The following is a 20,349-nucleotide window of genomic DNA, read 5'->3' on the forward strand; positions in this document are numbered from 1 at the left end:
CATCGCACTCTCAGTTTCTGAGATTCATGTCTTGAAACAACTTCACGAACACACGGAGAACAAAACCCTGACATTACGAGTATCTATGGTCTTGTCTACATGTCCTCCCAGCTTTCCCTTTACTTACAGCCTAACCAAGTGTTATTCACTTTTTAGCATCAGTAGTCCCAGAATATATTACCTTCTCTTGCTGTATGTTTTAATTGTTTAATAGCAACAACCTGCAGCATTTATAACCGCACATTTTCACTTGCATGGACAGTATGGGCAAGTATGCAACCACTCTACAAGAAAGAATCCGCTACAAATGACAAGAGAACTCAAGAAATGTATGGTTCTAAATGTCTAATGAATCTACACCCACGTACAATGGCTAATCAAAGGACAGAGCGAACAGGTGGAGAGGAACAAGTAGGTTTCAGAATCACAGTAGTGTAGATCATATATTTATTTTAGTACACATATTACACAAAAATTAATTCCATATAAAAGTTGTATATAACTTTCAGTCTTTCAATAAGGATTATGATTCTGCTCTATGAGATAATCTCTGGGGTTTTGAAAGCAAGAATAACTCATCATGTAAACATGCATGCCATGAACAATCGTAGGGCGAAAGGTTTGTTTAACAGTTATTTTAAAACCCTCGTGGCAAATGTTTCTGCGCTCCTCTCATTTGCTTTCAGAGGTCATTAGCTCATCAGAATCTAATGTTGTAGTATTTAGAAATAAAGGACATTTGGCTCAGATATCATGATGGCAAAATAAAAATATAAATCCATTTAAATACTTGGGATTAACATTATTAACATTGTTTACTTACTCAAGCAACAGTGACAGGCCACAGTGCAGTCATAGGGATATTCAAGGCATTGTAGCAAGGTATATAAAACAATCGCTCTCTTCTCTCTTTTTTAAGCTATTGGACCTTAAATGGAACCTTCCATATGGTTAAAACAAATTAGGGAATTCAATTTTCGTTTTTTGTTTTTTTTTTTTTGAAGGTAGTTAAAAGGGCTTACATTTGCTTTTAAAAAATCTAGGTGTGTCTCTCAAAACACTAAATGCCATAAAGTCAATGGAAGATATGTGTGAGATATACATTAGAAAACAACAGTTATGCCAGACATATATATATAATAGCGGTTCACCTACCAGAAAGCACGTTGCCTGGAAGACATACGTCACCCTTTAGAATCTATGTAAACAGTAAGACAACCTGGGTTTGGCACTGTTTGTGGACAACAGCTTTTTATGAGAATTTAAAAAGAAGAGTGATTTGTTGTTATCATTAGGAATAGATTGAGAAATTGAGAAGAAGAGATCGAGTTGATCCTTGTAATTTTATAAGCAACCTTTATCTCTTTTCTTTCTTTTCTATCAAGCCTCTCCGGTAAAGGAACGAGAAATGATCAAGCTAAATTAAGATTTGATAGTACCGGCTTACTCCACATACCTGAGATCTAACACTGACCAAAGTGGAAATCACAACTATCCTTTCTGAAAAAATATATTGAAGAAAGTGAGCTGCACTGTTTGTTATCTGTCCGAACCATTACATTCTTCTTGTCTGCATGGTGTTCGTCTAGTTCAGGGGTGGACAGGATCCGGCCTGTGGACGTCTTTGGACCTTCCCGTCAGCCAGTGAACTTGTTTTAATAACTGTTTTATTTAACTTATGTTAATTTTGAAGAAAATTAATTTATTAAATATGACTTCTTGTGAGGTACAAAAATAACAACTAACGCGTCTGACGTGTCTGGTGCAATTGTGAGAGAGTTCAAAGGATAAACGGTTGAAAATTTTACTGTGAGAAAATTTAAACAGCAATACTTTTCACATTAATTTCTGAGTCATTTAATAAATGAACATCATTATGTTCACATTTCCATCCCATTTTAACTAGATTTATTGTGTAGTCGCAGCTTTTTGATGTTACCGGCCCGCCGCATAGCTTAGAATTTTGAGACCGGTCCACGAAGAAAAAAAAAAAACATTGCCCACCCCTGGTCTAATGACTGCGAGATGATATACTTACCCAAAGCTGCCCAAGGCTGAGAACAACCATTTTCTGGGCTCAGATGAAGTGTTTTGCAGTCTTGCCCACACGCTTGTCGCGAGTTATCACCCTTGAGAGTGCTCTCGCTTTGAAGAGTTATCCTTCATTGATTTGTTTGCTTCAAATTTTTGGCAGAAGCGCTGAAGCCATGTCGGGTTTATTTGTCAAGATGTTCTTGTTGTGTGGGCGAAATGGAACTGTAATATGATTTATCATGAGTGGGGAGTTTCTCAGTCTAAGAATAGACTGTGACCTTCAACCTGACCCCTTCCTGCACCTGTCAGTGCGCAGTCCATGCACACGTGAACAGCAAACAGCCCGGTGGTCTGCAGTTCAAATCCCAATTCCTGGTCGGGATAAAGTCTTAGTATGTGTTTGTTTCAAAACGGACAACGAGGATAAGTTTAGCTTACATTTTAGTAAAAAAGAAAATCTTTTAAATATGAGATGTCGCGACTTTCGTCGAAGTGGAGTTCTCTATAAAACGCATATTCAAAGAAGCAGACATGGTTATCTGGGTGTTATCTGGGTGTTATGGTCATCGTCCTTAGCACCATCATCCTAACTTTCCATTGTATCACAGTTAGAGTATGCAGCTAAACGTATGCGACTTTTACAGCACTCATTCTTGATAACAGAGATCATCATTACAGTTCAAATACTCGTTTATCTTATTATGTGGCGAATCCTGTCAGATCCAGTGAACATTTGTTAACTATCATTATTGTCTGCGTTTATGTTCGTAAGCTGCACACCCAAATATAATAATCGGACTTCTGTTAAGTTATTCCTCTTGTACGGCAAGAATTCTTTTTCTTCTACTTTTTGTAGAAATTTACACTAAGTGAACCCTATTGTTCTGTGAGGGCCCTTCAAGTAACTGACTGAGCGAAGGAAGTAGATAAAAAAAAAAACGGTGTGAAATGACTCCTCGTCCCCATGAAGGACATAAAGTTGAGACATAGAAGACAGCGACAATCATGTCATACATTTAATCCCTCTGACCCTATCCCGTCAGTCTAGCCATTATTTGAACGTGTGAACTTTAACTTTTTGACCCCAGATGTTTTTTCTTTCCTTTTTTGTCAGGGCGCGAAGACTCATTGACTTCCAGAATGAAATGTTTCGCTGTCTGAAGTATAATATCACCTTGCTCGATCGAGACTGGATAGATGGTTGTCTATATTTGAAACGACCTCTACGTAATTTCGATTATGCGCACTCCCCCTGCACCCGTCCATAGGTCAGCGTGGGAGGTCGCTACAAAGACGCCCCCTGTCGCTAATGGCGGCGAATTTACTTTGACTCCGGCGGAGCAGTTCGTCTGGTCTCAACTTCTCGACATTCGACTTCCTCATCGTGGCAAAATCTTGAGGAGAGAACGAAGATAGGGTAGGGGGAGGTCATCCTGTGGCGGTTCGTCTGCAGGGCAGGAGGAAGCGAACGTCACACTCAAGTCGCAAAGGTCAAACATCGCATCCCAAAGGTCACAGCAAAATGTCCGCCCGCAGTTCTTCTCGGGTCGTCCATTCGCGAAGTCACGATTGCGTTTGACAGTTGGGGTTATCGAACGTGGTGCTTACAATGCAGCGGCGCCCTCACAAGAGGAGGCAAGTCAAGTAAAATCGTCTTCCCTTGGATGCTTCAGTCCCGCAAATGGCAGCGGCTTTCGATATCTGCCAACCCAATCAAGTTCGCAGGCGCCGATGGCGATGATGATGTGGTTCCTGTGTCTGTCTTGTTGACATGTCTGACGTGGCTGAAAGTGCCTGACCATCAGCCTCTCTCTGTGTCTCTCTGACCCCGGAAGCGACAAATGTTCTCGAATACCGCCCTAGACCGTTGCTGTTGATGCATCAAGATGCCCTGAAGACAGACGATTAGCTCTCCGTCACCCGTTTGGGTACATATTCAAAAATCGCGATTTGACACAATGCATGATTCTTCATTTTGATTAAACGTTTAACTAAACAACTGGTGCAGGCATACACTTATATTCTACAAAAGATAGACATGCAGTAGGTTTGCATTCAGTTAGTTCGCAGTGTTTTACGACAGTTTTAAGAATGAGCTCTCGCATAAAGCTCAAACAACCTGACGGCAACACGCAAAAGGAGGAACTGTTGCTTCGCAACAAAGGTAAAAAATAAGAGTAAAGCGGAATGCTTTTGAAACTTTCTACAAGAGAAACAGTAGGGCTACGATAGACGTAGACAAACAGCACCAGTCAGCATACACATGTACACACATGTACACACATGCACACACAATCAAGTACAAACACACACAAAAGCATACAACAAACAGCGTGAAACTATTTCTACAGTATTTATATACAATAATATTGTATATTATAGTACAGTATAGTCTTGTGTATGATCTATAACGCTGTCCGTTAAACGTTTCATAAATCATTTTAGTCTACCTCTGTTTGGCATTGGTATGTGCATGCTTACAGACCGACCAGCACAACCCATTAATAATGAGCGATAATATAATCAGTGACAGTAAGTGATCGAGTAAATAGGGATTGTGACTCATGCATTTAATTTTTGTGTCGAAAACCCTTCCGATCGAGCTGTTTTGACAAAACAATATGAAACAGAGTCTGACTCATCCAGTCGAGATGACTCAGAAATAAACAGCTAATTAAGACGATGATTCAGAAGGTTGCGACAAGGCTGGTGACGATGCAAGGACATGATTTAGTTCCCGAGGTTGACAAAGTCCAGTGTGCAAAGTTCACTTTTTAACTGCAGGTCCTCGAGCGTTTAACCCGGAATGCTATCTGGGAATCGGAGATGAAAATGAGATTGTTGAGAGAAGTTCCTTTGGCCTGGGAGTTACAGACCTTGTCGAGAAGGTCATCTCTACCTCCTATCTGGTCGGAGCTCGACGTCCCCTGGCAAGTAGTGTCAGGCTAATGTCAGGACGGGTCGACTTGTCGTGTACATTAATGTCACAGTAATGTCATGTCTTAATATATTCACCCAGAAAGGGGGAGGTTTAGATCCTTGTGACCCGAACAGCCTCTTTCCCTTTCTCTTATATTCTTTCTTCTTCTCTTTTTTTTTATTATTATTATCATTGCTTCATTTGTATTTTTACCATTCTCAATTTCTTTCTTTGTTTCTTTAATTCCTAGTTGACTTTTTTCCATAATCAATAGTAATATTAAATCCAAAATTTGATGAGAATTGGTCAAACGGTGTGAATTTAATAGGTTTTAACCGCCGCCTGCCACACACTCTCTCTCTCACTAATATACATTGCCACAGTCTGCTTCATTATGACTGTTTTTTTTTATAATAATACTGAAGGGTGGACATAACACATTGCAGAAATCTGTGGGCACACACATATTTTTTCATGATATTAATCATACTTTTGATCGAGAAAAATAGTTATTTTTCTAACACCTTGAACGTGAATGAAACAGTTTGATCAAAATTCGAGAATTTGACAAATGCCGGAATATCGGTGTCGGAGGTAGAGCTAAGACCTGGACATAGGTCGCCTATACATCAAATAGAGCAACCTCAGAAATGAACCCTAGTTTCCAGCAAAATGGCTCAGGTGGTGCTAAACACAGCTCCTGCCACGTTGCAAAAACAAAAATGTCGAGAGGAGGGAATCTTCTGTAGACAGTCCACATCGGTCAGCATCCATGGATTGTAGATGGAGCTTCTACATATATCATCTCTGTAATAAGAAGTTCTCTGCAAATGTCACGTAGGCCGTAGCTCGGGTCATCAGAGCTCGTACACAACTAACAGCAGGGTATTCGGGTGGCTCGAGCCCTACTTCTCCCTAACCATCACCTAGATAAAGCCCTCGTGATACCGCTGTCTTACTTCGGGTTTGTTGGCAGGAGGGCAGGCATCAGCATTTCTCATTCCTCGACCTTTTCTTTCTTTTTTTTTTTTTCTTTTTTTTTTCTGGGCGAAATCCCTCTCCCCCACCCCACGCACAATCACAGAGAAAGACAAACAAAAAAAAGGTGATTCCAGAGCAGCAAAGCCTACTTCCCTCTATTCTGGCCACGGTTTCGACGACATCTGACCTTTCTCCTGCTCCTTCCTGTTACGGTCTTCCATTTTCCCCTGCTCGCCTACTCCCACCTCTGCTGTTCCCAAAAGACACTGCGAGGGAGGAGGGACTGGACGAGCCAGACAAGAAGTTCACGCGACCGCGTGGGTTGCCTCCACAAGGATCAAGTTCTCACATTTGACGGCGACCACCTGGATGATTGCGATGCCTGCAGGGAGTGGCGCGAGGAAGACAGTGGCATCATATTTCTCAAGGCCCACTCGGTATCACGATCTATTTTCGATTATCGCCGACTTTTAAAACTCCGCAAATTTGAACCATTATTTGTCTTCTATTTTCTTCAGCCGCGGCTCTTCGTCATTTTTATCTCCCGCTCTTGACCTTCACACGACAAAAGGAGGAGGAGGGTTCCTGTCAACTGGAGCACGCGCACCGGAAACACAGAACGCAGCATCAGCAGCCACCTCGTGAGAGTTAAACACGGACGACAAGTAGAGAGAGCAAGGGCTAAAAAAAACAAAAAAGAAAACAAACGAATAGAATGCAATATGCGAAGGGACGCTCATGTCTCCCGTTGACCAAGAAAACTGTGCAACGAAGTTCAAGAACATACACGCCTCGTCGGGTGACAGTGTTTTTCTGTTCAAATTCGCATGTTTCTGTAAAAAAAAATATTCTTGCAGTTCATTCGTATGTATACTCTTCGCCAGTGTGTGACTGATCGTGACCACACTGAACCTCGTGATTGATGTACCTGCTAATCTAGCTCACAGGCTGTTGCAGGTGTCCACTCTCTGAATACTGTGTCTTCACATTGTCTACATCAGGGGTGGGCAAAGTATAGCCCGCGGACGTCTTTGGACCGGTCCATCTGCTAAAATCAAAATCCACCTCATTTTATTTATCCTCGGTTAATTTGATTGAAATTTGTCAAGTACAACAGTCAATGACCTGCTGTTGGCCCTTAATCAAGAAAACTGTCAGTATTAACCCTTGAGGATTTATCAGCGACCTTTTAATACCATAGATCGCAGTGTTTTACTTAACTGACTGTAGCATATTTTAGGGCATTCGGGGCACTTGGTTTTCATTATACCTCAGAGAAAGAGGTCGTTTTATCATCATCAGCAGCAGCAGTAGAAGTATCCTCATCATCATTTAATCTTTTGCTTCGGGCTTGGAAACTCGCCACCCTTGTAAATAACACCCGTGCTAGCACCTGCTGAGATAAATTTGGCTGAAAAATTACGACTAATAATATTCAGCATCATGCCCTGCTCTCTTCCCCCTAATTTTCTTCCGACCCATGCATTGATTACAGTATCTATGAACTTAGATACTCAGTACTTTTTCCTTGCTTTTCTCTGTACGACTTCCGCTTCGACTTCTGTACACCAAGATAGGGATTTGTTCCTCCACTCGCTCTCTGTGCTCTCTTCTCCATCTTACTCCCCTCAGTGGTGTGGGCAGCGGGAGTCATCTGGCTCTGGCGTCGGTGGCGCCCACAAATGCCCTTTGGCCTCTCGGAGAAGGTTCATTATCGGCGCTGCAAAGGTTAAAAAGCCTCGGGCGGCGACAAATCCACGGTTTGGGTTTTTCTTTTTAAAAAAATCACAATTCATCGTGCTCCTAGGTATGTTTCAATTTGCTGTTCTCGCACAAGTTTGTGAAAAAAACAGGAGGGGAGGTATTTTGCGAAGTTCCTTTTGCGCAATGTTCAGCTCTTGTCCTTGACTTTTGAAATAACAAACTGTGGGTCAGTCAAATAACTGCAAGACAGAAATCATGGAATACTGTTTTTTTAACGTTGGGTTGCGCAAGTCAGAGGAAAGATTATATACCCGATAAGGGCACAAGAGCTTTAACGAGATATTCAGATTTAAAATTAAAAAAACAGACAGTCCTAGAATTGCTAGAATGATTCTTTGAGTTGCGAAAGATTTATAAATCAGGCTTAAATAACTGAAAAAAACTTTATTTTTCAGGAAAGTTTTGAGAAGAGGTATGATAAAGTTCTCCAAAAGTCTTGAAACAATGAAAAATCTTTAATCTGAAAAGGCAGTTTTCACAAATGGTGAATAGCCTGCGTACAAAGAAAAGCTATACCTAGTGTAAGCTAACATAGCCTGTCTCAGGGTAATGAATTAATTGTTGAATATTTTTACAGGATTTTTCTTGCATCAGTTAAACATATTATACATGTTATATGTTAAATAAGTTTTACATGGTTATTTTTGTGTGCATTGATCGTCATCTACCTCCTTGTCTTGGCCAATCAGTAAACCTTTATTATCTTCAACACGAAGCTCATCCTCATTCTGGGAGGTAATACAGGGAAAAGATTAAGTATACAACAATTATCTGGTTTTAAAACGAATTATGATAACGGTAGTGTGCATGATTTACAATGTGTTTTAACATAACGGGCTGTGGTCACAACAATTGTCCGCAGTGGACTGTCGTAAAATCCATTTTCTGTGACTGTCCGCGAGAATCATGACTAGGTGTTCCTTCCGCCATTTAGTCCTACGCCAGTGTAGTCGTCAGTTTTCCTTTGATGTGGAGCATCTCTTTTATACGTTGTTTTCTGTGTTCGTCCATCTAAACTTAAAACTAATGCTCTTCCTTGACAATTACTTATTCTTAGGTTGATGTGCTGCGTCGTGCAGTGTCGTCTCTACCGGGCTGCATGCTGAACTTGCGTTCCTGTCGCCATGTTGAGGCGTTTGCTGGATCTTCCTCCACTGGTTTGATATCGTGGTCTGATGAATCGGATCTGCCGCCGATGGTTTGATGGATCTTGACCCACCCAAGTCAGTGTATAGATGGATTGCTGTCTGTCTGCCTCTTGCGAAGTGATCCGCTGTTAGTCTCGGCGAGCCGTAACAAAGAATGTGACTAAACCGGAAGCTTTGTAGTCTCATGCCTCGTTTTAGTAGTGAACTGGAAAAAGTCGTCTGCCAGCAGTCCAGGATATTAGTTCGTGGATCCAGCAGCTTGGTGGATCTCTCTCTCGGGTCTTGACGACGCTTAGCGATAGAACATGGTGGCACTTTGTTGGCTTGAGGTTTTCCGTTTTATCTGGAGCTAGCTGGAGCTCTCAAGCTGGACTTTTTAAGTTTCACTTTACAAAAAAAAAAAAAGTAGATGTGACTTAAAATGTGGTGGTTTGTAATCAAAATAATCTTCTCAACGTTTTTAAGCAAAGTGTAAATATTTAATAAAAAGCAGAGGCACACGAAGGCTGAAGGCGGTTTTCTTGCACGTTGATAAGACAAATTAATGCCGACTCTACGCATAAACAAAGTTTCAAACATTTTTTGCTTTGCTGTTTTATAAAACCCACGAGGGATTTCACAAAGCTGAATTTCTTGCATAGAAATAAGACAAAGTTTGAAAAACACCGAAAGAAGGAAAAACCCTAAAATCAAGGTCAAGGTCAGCGATAGGCTTTGGTTTCTAAATCCGATCAGTCTGGTTAGATAAAAAAAATTATACAACGCCGGTAGCTACGTTACATTTTAATTATGTACAGAAAGAAGCTGTATTAATCAAACAGTTACAACGTGAGACTGTTTTCCCACATTACTGTAGCTTCGTCCATTGCCATGAACTGTGGACAGCAATACCTGTCTATGGGACTGTGGATCTTGCTGTCACCTGCTGCATCACTGTGTCCATCTCTTGGTCACATACATCTTGTGTACAGAGCTATTGGTCACATATATCCTGTGTACAGAGCTATTGGTCACATATATCTTGTGTACAGAGCTATTGGTCACATACATCTTGTGTACAGAGCTATTGGTCACATATATCCTGTGTACAGAGCTATTGGTCACATATATCTTGTGTACAGAGCTATTGGTCACATATATCTTGTGTACAGAGCTATTGACCATATATATCTTATGTACAGAGCTATTGGTCACATATATCTTGTGTACAGAGCTATTGACCATATATATCTTGTGTACAGAGCTATTGGTCACATATATCTTGTGTACAGAACTATTGGTCACATATATCGTGTGTACAGAGCTATTGGTCACACATATCTTCTGTACAGAGCTATTGACCATATATATCTTGCTGGAGGTGCTGCATGATCTGGAATACTTGCATAGTAGAGGTGTAATGTTTTAATGTCAACGAGTATGCTTCACTCGCCATTGAGAGTGTTGACCATTCCTCAAACACGGTCATCTTTAGCAGTCAGGGCACCAACACTGACATTTGTCTCGGCAAATCCCCAGACTTCACTGAAAGTACCTCTAAAACCTTCGGAGCTCACAGTACGAGAGTCACTGAAGCCCCCGGATTTAGTGCAATTGTTACTAAAACCCCAGAAGTTCACAGTACGAATATCAGTAACTAAAACCCCATAATTTCGTGCAAGTAATGTTAAAAACCACGCAGCTGACAGTACAAGCAAAGACAATAATGTCAGACAGTCAAGCTCCATCGGGTGTTTCAGCACAAGACTACGACCAGGGGAGGATATCTACAGCAGAATTTCATAAATTTTTGATGATAAGCGTATACAACCTGTCTGTTAATGTATAAGAAAAGGAAATCCTGTTTGTAGCATTGGCTCAGTGCCCACTGTTGGGGGAAAACCCGTAACTGTCTGACCTTGGTTATGCTCCCCTTTACGCTTCATCTCCGCTCTCGTCAGAGTCTTCGTCAAATCGATGCGAAAGCAGTTCGCCCAGCATTTTTTCCCCCTTAGAGAACTTCCCAATTTCCTAAAATCGCTGACCTTATCTAATTTCCCTCTAGCCATGCCGCTTTTGACCACCTCATTTTCTCTAGAGCTGGTAGAGGGTTCAGTAGAACCACACAGTGTCTTCTTCACGCTGCCTACAGACACTTAATGTACACATTATTATATATACACTTAAGGTACACAGTACAAATATTCTGTGGTGCACACACACACAAGAACACGCAGTATAAATACACTTAGCCCCTCGACGACGACGATGACGATGATGATGCCCGAAATTTCAGCACGTGACCAGGATCTCCTCACTTCATTATCCAGCCTGTCTGCCCTGTATATATCCTATACATACACGATAGGCCCACTATAAACACTTTAGTCTATAAACACAGTACACACGCTACTGTACACCCTATATCACCCACTATAGGAAGGGTGAAACCTTGACCGACTTGCACTGATCGCCTATTAACCGATTTAATCTAATACAGCTATTTGCTTTAAAAAAAAAAAATCGCGGTTTTCAGTGCGGAAAGCTTTTTTTTAAAGACCCCATCTGAGATTTTGATGACTTCCATTCGGATCGTGTTTTTCGCAGAAAATCGATGGAAGCAAACAGTCCACGAAATTCTGCATTTTGTCTCTGTGGCCAGTCGGTGCCGCCAATCCTGTGTGCCAGTCCCACTGTCAACCTTCAGCTTGTTAAACCGGTTTGTTTTTAATGTTGACTGTCTTAAATTCCTTCTAATATTTAACAACGATGTGCCCTTATGTGTATGTCAGACATTATATACATATTAAGCATATAGCTGCAAAGTGTGTTTGTTACTGGCAGTTTTTGAACCTCTGTAAATCCACATCATGTGTCCCGTCCTCAGCATATTTGGCAGAAATGTAATTCATTTCGATTACGACTCAGTCGTGGTTCATGGCTGATGACTGTACGTTGTCCCAGAGTATGCTTATTCTCTAGTGTTTATTTCTTCCATTCTAAGAGGATTTTGGAGGCTGCAAGTGAAACAATACCAAGAAGATCTTTACTATGAAGCGCCAATTGTGACAGTGTCCTACTTCAGACGGCATTGGTATGCGAGAGTGAAAGGAAGGGAGACAGGGAGGGAGAGAAACCAGCGAACACATGAACACAGGAACGCTGTACATCGGTTTTCTGTATTTGCTTTATTGTAGACTGCGACTTTTTTTCGTTAACAGTTCTTCCTGCGTCCAAAACATGACAACTCAGCTAGAGAGACTTTGCTATACGACTATACGCTATAACCAGCATCCTTTGTGAAGCCTTTATCAAGTATCTGAAGGAAGGAGAGTCTTTCCTTGCCTGTATTTATTGGTGAGTGTGTGAGAGAGAAAAGTTTCAAATTCAGTGATGGTGAATTAATTTGTTGGATGCATTTGATGCCTATTGATAAGTGTGTGTTCGTGCGACTCTATGTATATAAGCTCTCCGAGTCCGCCTTTGCTGGTGAGATAAGGATTTTTTTAAGTTTTCTCCACGTGCTGACAATGCGAGCATGGAAATGTATAGGTGGATATTAATTGCTGTCTGTCTGCCGAGACCAACGCTTAGCCTCTTGCGAAGTTCTCCGCTGTTAGTCTTGGCGAGACTTAATGAACGTGACTAAACCGGAAGCTTTGTACACATCTGCCTCGTTGTAGTAGTTAACTGGGGGAAAAAAATCTTCTGCCAGCAGTCCAGTAATACAAGTTCGTGATGCGCGAAGCGATCCAAGGGAAATAACTCCAATCCTTTGACAAGGTTTGGTCAAAGGACGAGTTACATTTTTGCTTTACCTTTCTTGAGCTTTTTATTCTCGCATTCTAGATTTATCATCAGAAAATTTAAATTCATTAAGGAAGCATTTTCTAACTAACTTGCATTAGACATGCAGCTATGAAGCACAATGTAAGCAATAATGTATGCATCAGTGTCAGACCCACAACTGCACCGGTCTTTCATCATCCTTGTTCTCAGAATGGTTATGTTCACACTTAGTGTGCTCAGAATAGTTATGTTCACACAGATCACTCATCCTGTAGTGCATGTGGGAATCAGCTTCTTTGCAAGAATTCGGGTCACAGGAAGAGATGCGATCTGTAACACGAACACACCGTGTAAACATGCAATTATTATAACTGTGTAAGCATCTATATCATTATAGTTTTGTAGATGTTATGATATGTCTGTGTGCAGATGTAACAGACACTTGAAATCACGTATGCCCTCTGTAACTCAGCTGCTCAACCAGAGATGAGTTGCTCATTTTATTTGTAACATTATGACAGGGTCAACCGCTTGGGCGGGTTGAGTTCATGGCAAGATTTCTCGTGTTCCTGTTTATAATAATGTACCGAATATGTCTCGGGGTTATGAATGAATAATAAGTTCTGTGTTTATTCTATTTTAAATCCCCATGCCTGTCAGTGTCGTCCAGCCACCTCTATTCCCCTCTCCAGCCACCACCACCACTACCACCACCAGCAGAGCTGCTGCAGGTCAGATGCTGCCACCCTTGGTCATGACCGTCGACATACAGATGGAGACAGTCGTGGAGATCAAGTAGTTCTCCCACCCTCCTACTCTCGCGGGGGATCTTTCACAGCCTCCCGCACGTGCTCGAGGTCTTAGACAAATAACCAAAGGTTAAACAAGTGCACAGAGCCTCTAGCTCAGGTCAGGCATCAGCGTTAATCAGACATGCTAGACACAAATGTGTATTGGAAACATAGACGAACAATTTGATATATTTACATCTTTGGCCACAAGCAGAATATGCATTATATTTGTGAGGCAAATGCAGTAATAATACGCTAGCCCCATCTTCGATCAAATGTTGTTTATTGTAAATACATTTCCCGCTTATTACACCAGTAGCATTCACAGATCACGTCTTATAAACAAAATACAGAATGCTTTGTGTGCGCGTGTGTGAGCGTGTGTGTGTGTGAGAGAGAGAGAAGGACAGACAGCAAGAATATGGCAGACTGCGTCGGTTGAAACCTCGGCAAATCCACCGTTTATCCGATTCCAGCTTTGGCAGAAATATTCGTTTTGATTATGGCTCGGTCATAGGCTATGTTTGGTAGGTGTATGTTGTTTCGGAGTATGTTTATTCTTGGTATTAAATTTTTCCGTTCTAAGATGTTACCGGTGGCTCCAAATGAAAAGTAATACGCAAAAGAAATTGCGACATACCCGAAAAGAGAGCGAGTGAGTGAGCGAGGAGCGAGAATTCGTCCTGCATCTTACTCGGGTGATGGAACTTAACATTGACATGTGGTGGTCACAAGGAGATAATATATGGACACGACTCTTGGATATCACAAAACTTTTGGCGCGTTCTTCCAGTCAGAGAAGATATCCTACTACATATGGAAAGCAGAGATGTAGCTCGCAGTCACCCAACCTCTTCAAACCCATAAACAAAATGACAAATTAGTAACTAGCTCATCAGAAGCCAGCAGAGTAATGGATTATAGACAGCCCTCCATGAACACCGTCAGCATTCAAAATAATTCACTATTGCTCCCGCACCCAACAGTGTAATCTGCCAACAGAACTGATATGAAAACCAGTATAATTCTGTTGCATAAATAAAACAAACAAACAAAGATTTCAGGCAAACCTACTACAGTGTCCCCACCATGTCTTTAAAATGTATTAAAAGTCTGTGGACACGCAGGTCCAATGTCACCACGTCTTGAACAGGCAGGTAAAATCTGCTTTTTTTCCAACTGTCGAGGTAGAAGCTAGGTAGGTAAGTAATATTGATTAGTTAGCCGTCAAACTCTTTGATTTGTCTGAAAAATTAATCAGCGGCCTGGTAAGCAAGTGCCGCATGCAGAGAAAGAACAGCGTGCCCGAGACGAGATGTGAACCCAAACATCACTGGCGACGAGATACTCGACCGCCTCGTGCTTCTTGTGCTCGCTCGGCATCTAACCTAGAAAACAAAATGTAAGTCGTGGGAATTGGTATTAGGAAGTCGACAGCACTGTAACAGGTGACAAAAATGAACACTGAACACTAATCCTGAATTAAATCTGCTTCTCTCTCATTCGCTCATTCTTTTTAATGGAGTAGACCTGAGCCAAATCTCAAGTCGACGCGCCCATACACACACTACTTTCACTGAAACACCAAATAACAAGGCAAGGAGATCAGCATCGCAGTTTAATGGATTTTCTTCAGCAGTTTTATCTCTGAGACAGCCCCACCTTCGCTCTCCAAAATGGAGATATGCAATTTCTAAAAAAATATTCTTCATATAGCCTCTCTGCCAGTGCACTCTTTCATACAAATATCGCGTAGCTCTGGCAGCTTCCGCTAGGATCAAAAACTCATTTCTGGCCCTGAATGGAAAAGTATTCAAAAATTTTATCACCATTAATAACAAAGATGTCACACAAATCATCTTTCCACGCCATTTAATAATTGTAACAGTTGTAACAGAAATATTCAAGTACCCTCATCTACTGTGTAGTTCTCCAAATGTCAAGAACTTTGACATACATATCAGAGTAACTTTGCAGGGAACAGTACTTTTCAGCACAATCGGTCACCTTGTCGATGATAACTCAGGGAAGACATTTATTAGATATGAATGTTTGAGTTGGACATGTAAATCTAGAACATCCCCATCATCTTATTTTGATTTTTTTCAGTGATCTAGATTCATTCAAGGCAGCCCCACTTCAAAATCCCCTATACAATTTGTACATCTGTTTCTTTTAAAGAATTCGTCAACACACTGAACCCAGGTTATTTACTAATTTAACTGCTATTGCATTAATGTGGTGTGACTAAATGTCACAATAAATTTATAGATACAAGCCAGGTCCAGCTTACTGAAGTACTGACCAAGTGGTAATCTTCAGTATGCCGTCTGTGAAATACAACTACACCATTACCACCCAAGACAATATCATCTCAATTGCAGTTCATTAAGATACGCTGTGAATTTTACATATGAATTAAATGTTTTTATTAAACTCTTGACAGGTGATCCAAAAAAATGAGAATTTACACTGGTGTGTTTCAGGAACAAAAAATATCAAAACAACAAAAGTTTATCCGGAGGATGCACTGGCTGCCATGGCAGAAAAATATATATATTGGTCCTTTTTCAGACACTTACAGCAAAATATAGTTGTCTGTAATCATCAGTATCCACAATTACAACTTTTTTCATTCTTGTTCACTTCCAACTCACTCACACCACTTAGACAAAACCAGGAACTGCTTCCATGTGCTGAAATTCTGCAACTTTGATACGCATATTTTCAGATCTGTTGCTCAGTTCTAAAATACCATAATACAAAAGCAAATGCAAGCAACACGTCTGCTGAGGACTAGATAAAGATAATGGGAAGTCCTGTGCCGCTGAGAAAATTGCAATAGCACAAATGTTAAATAATGGCCACCCAAAAACAGATTGTCAAAAATATAAAAGTGTTATACATATTCATCACATATGTTCCTTATATTGTATAATCAGCATGTTTTTATGGAGCAAAACAGAAACAAGTATAAGTGCTGGTTTAAAGTGAGGACAAACTGAGTCCTTATCATCTGGTTCTCCTTTACTGATCACAATGGACTAGAAAGCAAAAAACATGATGTGCAATATTTTTCATTAAAAATTTCATAAACCAAATTTACCATAAAGTGAATGTAAATATCATAATCAGAAGAAAATGCTATAAAACTGAATATCATATACACAAAAATGTACATCATTTTTAAAAACTTAATAAAGTAATAATGTTAGAAAAGTGAAGAATGACATTAAGGTCTCCACTTCATGTTTTTTCAATGATATTTTCAATCTCTTCTTTGACTGCTATTGCCTGACAAGAGGAAAGTTGTTTTTTTTCTTAGACTTCATTGTCTTGGGATAAAGCAATCAGACTCAAAATATGAGAAACACCCAATTGGTTTCTGTCTTTCCCAATCTTGTCGACCCTCCCATACCTTATTCATGAAGTCCACAAGCAATGTTTGTGCTTCTTTGAAATAATACCAATCACCAGGAAAATGTTTCATATCAATAGGTGCATATGCTTATTCTAGCAACTTTTTAGATGGCATGACATCACTTTGCAGGTTGCACAAGTTAACTCCCATGAATCACACACTTATCTCTTTCAATGCCTACTAGTGTCCTTCAAAAGGCACATTCAATTTTTTTCTTTTCACAAAGCAAACACAAACACAAAAAGTGAATAACTGATATAACTGATACCAGCAAATTACAACAGATGAACAGAGAGCTTGTTTTATATTGGATCTCCAAGCGGAAGCCAATAAAAATATTCAAAAATATCAATATGTTCTGTTATCATACATATCTGCAGCAAAGGACATACCAGAAAAATGCAAAAATACATCAGTATCTATTGGTACATCATACAAAACAGCATATAATCATATAACATCATTTCATCAACACTACATATTTGTCAATGCATTCAGATCAAAATACACATTGTAGCAGAAAGTTCAAGCAAGCGCCAATAGTAGCCACATGATATCTCCTTAACACCAAAGGCACTGGGGTTCTTTCACTGAAATTACAGGTATCACTACTGTGCCACCAAACACGAAGTACACTGCACTGACAGCTACCATATACCAAATTTCCCCACTTTCATTTGATGATAGGGTTCCAAACCTTGATTTTATAGGAAAAGTAAATATTAAATAGCTCACTATGTCTAGGGTATGGCAACTCTTTCCTTTCACTGCTTTCATTTACTGATCAAAAAACCTTTGGTCACTGTGGACATAACAGTAAGCAAAATTAAGAAGTAAATATCCAGATGAAGTTTGGTAATCAGACAACCATTGGGTGGACAAGGGAAGTTTTCCAGTCACAGGATAAAGTTTGGCTTAAAACATGGAAAGACCTGTTCCACAGTCCAATGCACTGATCATCAAGCTATAGAATAGTAATACCTACTCAGCCTTCCTATCCCCTTCGATTGGTTCTCTTCGTTTTTATTTGAGAAAGGCTGTGTATTGTTGTTATAGCACTGCATAATTGCCTACCTGCTGCCAAGCATGTTCCTATGCATATACAAACAAGTGCCCTATTTCTTCATGAACAATGAAATACTAATCATGGATAATGCACGACAGGATGAAACAAGACAGGATCAGCAAGTTCCAACTATTTTATCAGTTTTACAAAATCATAGTAACAAAAAAAATAAATAAATCCACTAAACAGGCTTATCTGCCTATTTGCATATACCTGGTGTATACTATCATTCTCATACACATAAATAACTTTTGAACCATATGGAAAACAATTAGAAATAGTCATTGCACATGTACCCCCCACCTTGCAGCAAACCACCCTGTGCAATATGTACAAACTGAAGTACATGGTCCTTCTGTACACACACCCTAAATACAGTACAGTACAAGTTACCTGCTAAAGTTACTATCAAGAATAAAAGTGCAGATGGAAAATCTAATGATGGACGCAGTAAGTTAACTTTTGTAAGCATTTTTTTTGTACCACCAGCCAGAAGCACTATGAAGACTTTACGTGTGATCCAGATCAGCTTTATCAGCAGGATTTTCCTTTTTAGGAACTTTGTGTGAAGGCACAGGCTATTTTTTTTGTTTCTGCAAGTGCACTTATCACAAATTTGAAACACAGCACAATCTCTTGTGTTATTTTCACTAGCCAACATGAAAGTGTAAAAAAACATGAAAATGGGAAGCCACCCTGCACTCTCAAGCAAAATAACCCACCATGCATGGAACTTAACCAAGTAGAGCACCTTGAAACAAGCAATAAGCAAACCACTATCAAAACCAAAAAAATAAAGTAACAAATGCGTATGAAGCAGACCACCTGATTGCAAACAATGCAATATATATATACACTATTAACTGACAGGGGGACTAACCCTTTTAAATATTTCAGCTTTAATGGCTTGTGACAGAAACATCAAGAATTTGTCAGCATTTTATAACATCTAGGCACTAAAAAGATGTTGGCACTCTTTATTATCACTTGCACTAGGTTAATTAATAAAAAAAAAATAATGATTAACAAAGATTTTAGAAAAAAATTCTCAAAAATAATTAAGCATTATCTTCTTGTTATTTTCAAACTGGATTCCACACAATTGTACTTGAATAAGTATTGCAAAATAATCAGTGCAAACCTGCAAAATCATCAATGAGATGTCACCATTTGGTTACATGTACAAGATTATAAGCACAATGGGAATGTATCATATGTTAGCAACAATTTTGTTTTCTCAGTGGTCTCCATATTTCAGTAACTCAGTACTCACAGGTGGGAAAATTCATACTGCATGACTCGGATACATTATTCCCATCCCCAAAAACTTATTTTAAAATAATAATCAATAATCAAACTGCATAAATCCTTTAGCAAATTTGAATTGTTTATGCATGAAATATCAGCATAACAATAACAGCCTGCTGCTACTGATAGTCTTCAACTTCATGCCAATGTGACCTGACATGTAAGGAACATATTAATGAGGAAATCTTATTCTGACTGTTTTTTTAAATGAAAGTCATAATGCTTATCCCCCATCTGACAACGATCCTTTTGGTGGCCATTTAATACCATCTATTGATGCTGCCATTTAGTGTGAGGGAGTCATTTCTGTTACCATTTGTGTTTTTTTGTTGTGTTCCAACATATACTAGCACAGTCTGGTGACACAACAGTTAAGCATTATCAATACAGTGATGATTGGCTGTCCTGGGTTCAGATTTTGTCTTGGGTATGTTGTTGTTGTTTTTTTTCTCTACATGCGAAACCTGCTTACAGGACCAGCTGCATGGTTGTGATATAGCTGTTGTCACTGACTTGACATAAAATACCTCCCCCACAATCCCTTATCCAATATCTGCTGGCATATCCTGCATCTTGTTTCAGAGTTTTCAAGATATGATTAAGTTGTCGAATAGAGCTTCTCTTAAATCATCTGATTTAAGCTCCCTGTTTCTCAAACAAGTATTCGGAGACAGCCATTCGTCTAATGCAAAAGTAGCTGCCAGTGTCCTCTTCATTGGAACTTAAATCTCATTTTTCTTTTTTCCTTTGTATGCAGCCTGAGTATCCATCATATGTCATTATTATATCAAAATGAAAAAAATTCTCTAATTTGTTATCATGGAAATCTGGCTTGTTTACTTTTCATATTAGTATCTGAATTACAATAATAAGGCTTTTTAGAACATTTTTGCGAAAGAGTGTTTCAGATACGAGATGTAGATGAGTAATGGTCATTTATATCAAGGTTTACAGCATGAAGGCGATATTCCTCTTTAGGTGTTAACCTATGTTCAACTTCCAACTCCTCAAGAACTATGGGCACTTCATTATCTTCATCATCATCCTCATCATTTTTAGAGCGTTGTTTTCCTTTGTTTGCAGCCTGAGTCTCCAGCTGACCTTGAATTGCAGTCCTCAGCTGCAATAGACATCACATCAAATACAGC

General features: G+C 39.8%; 1 protein-coding gene across 1 annotated transcript in view; it reads right to left on the bottom strand.

The window, feature by feature from the left end:
* Window positions 1-15,007: 15,007 nt before the first annotated feature.
* The window catches only part of LOC112556384 (chloride channel protein 2-like), a 29,805-nt gene continuing 24,463 nt past the window's right edge, over window positions 15,008-20,349 (bottom strand). The window contains exon 25 of the mRNA XM_025225346.1: window positions 15,008-20,321. Coding sequence (XP_025081131.1) covers window positions 20,106-20,321 — 216 coding nt within the window. The 3' untranslated portion in view covers window positions 15,008-20,105. The remainder of the gene's footprint in view (window positions 20,322-20,349) is intronic.

The sequence above is a fragment of the Pomacea canaliculata genome, linkage group LG2, assembly GCF_003073045.1.
Source record: "Pomacea canaliculata isolate SZHN2017 linkage group LG2, ASM307304v1, whole genome shotgun sequence".
Lineage (NCBI taxonomy): Eukaryota > Metazoa > Mollusca > Gastropoda > Architaenioglossa > Ampullariidae > Pomacea > Pomacea canaliculata.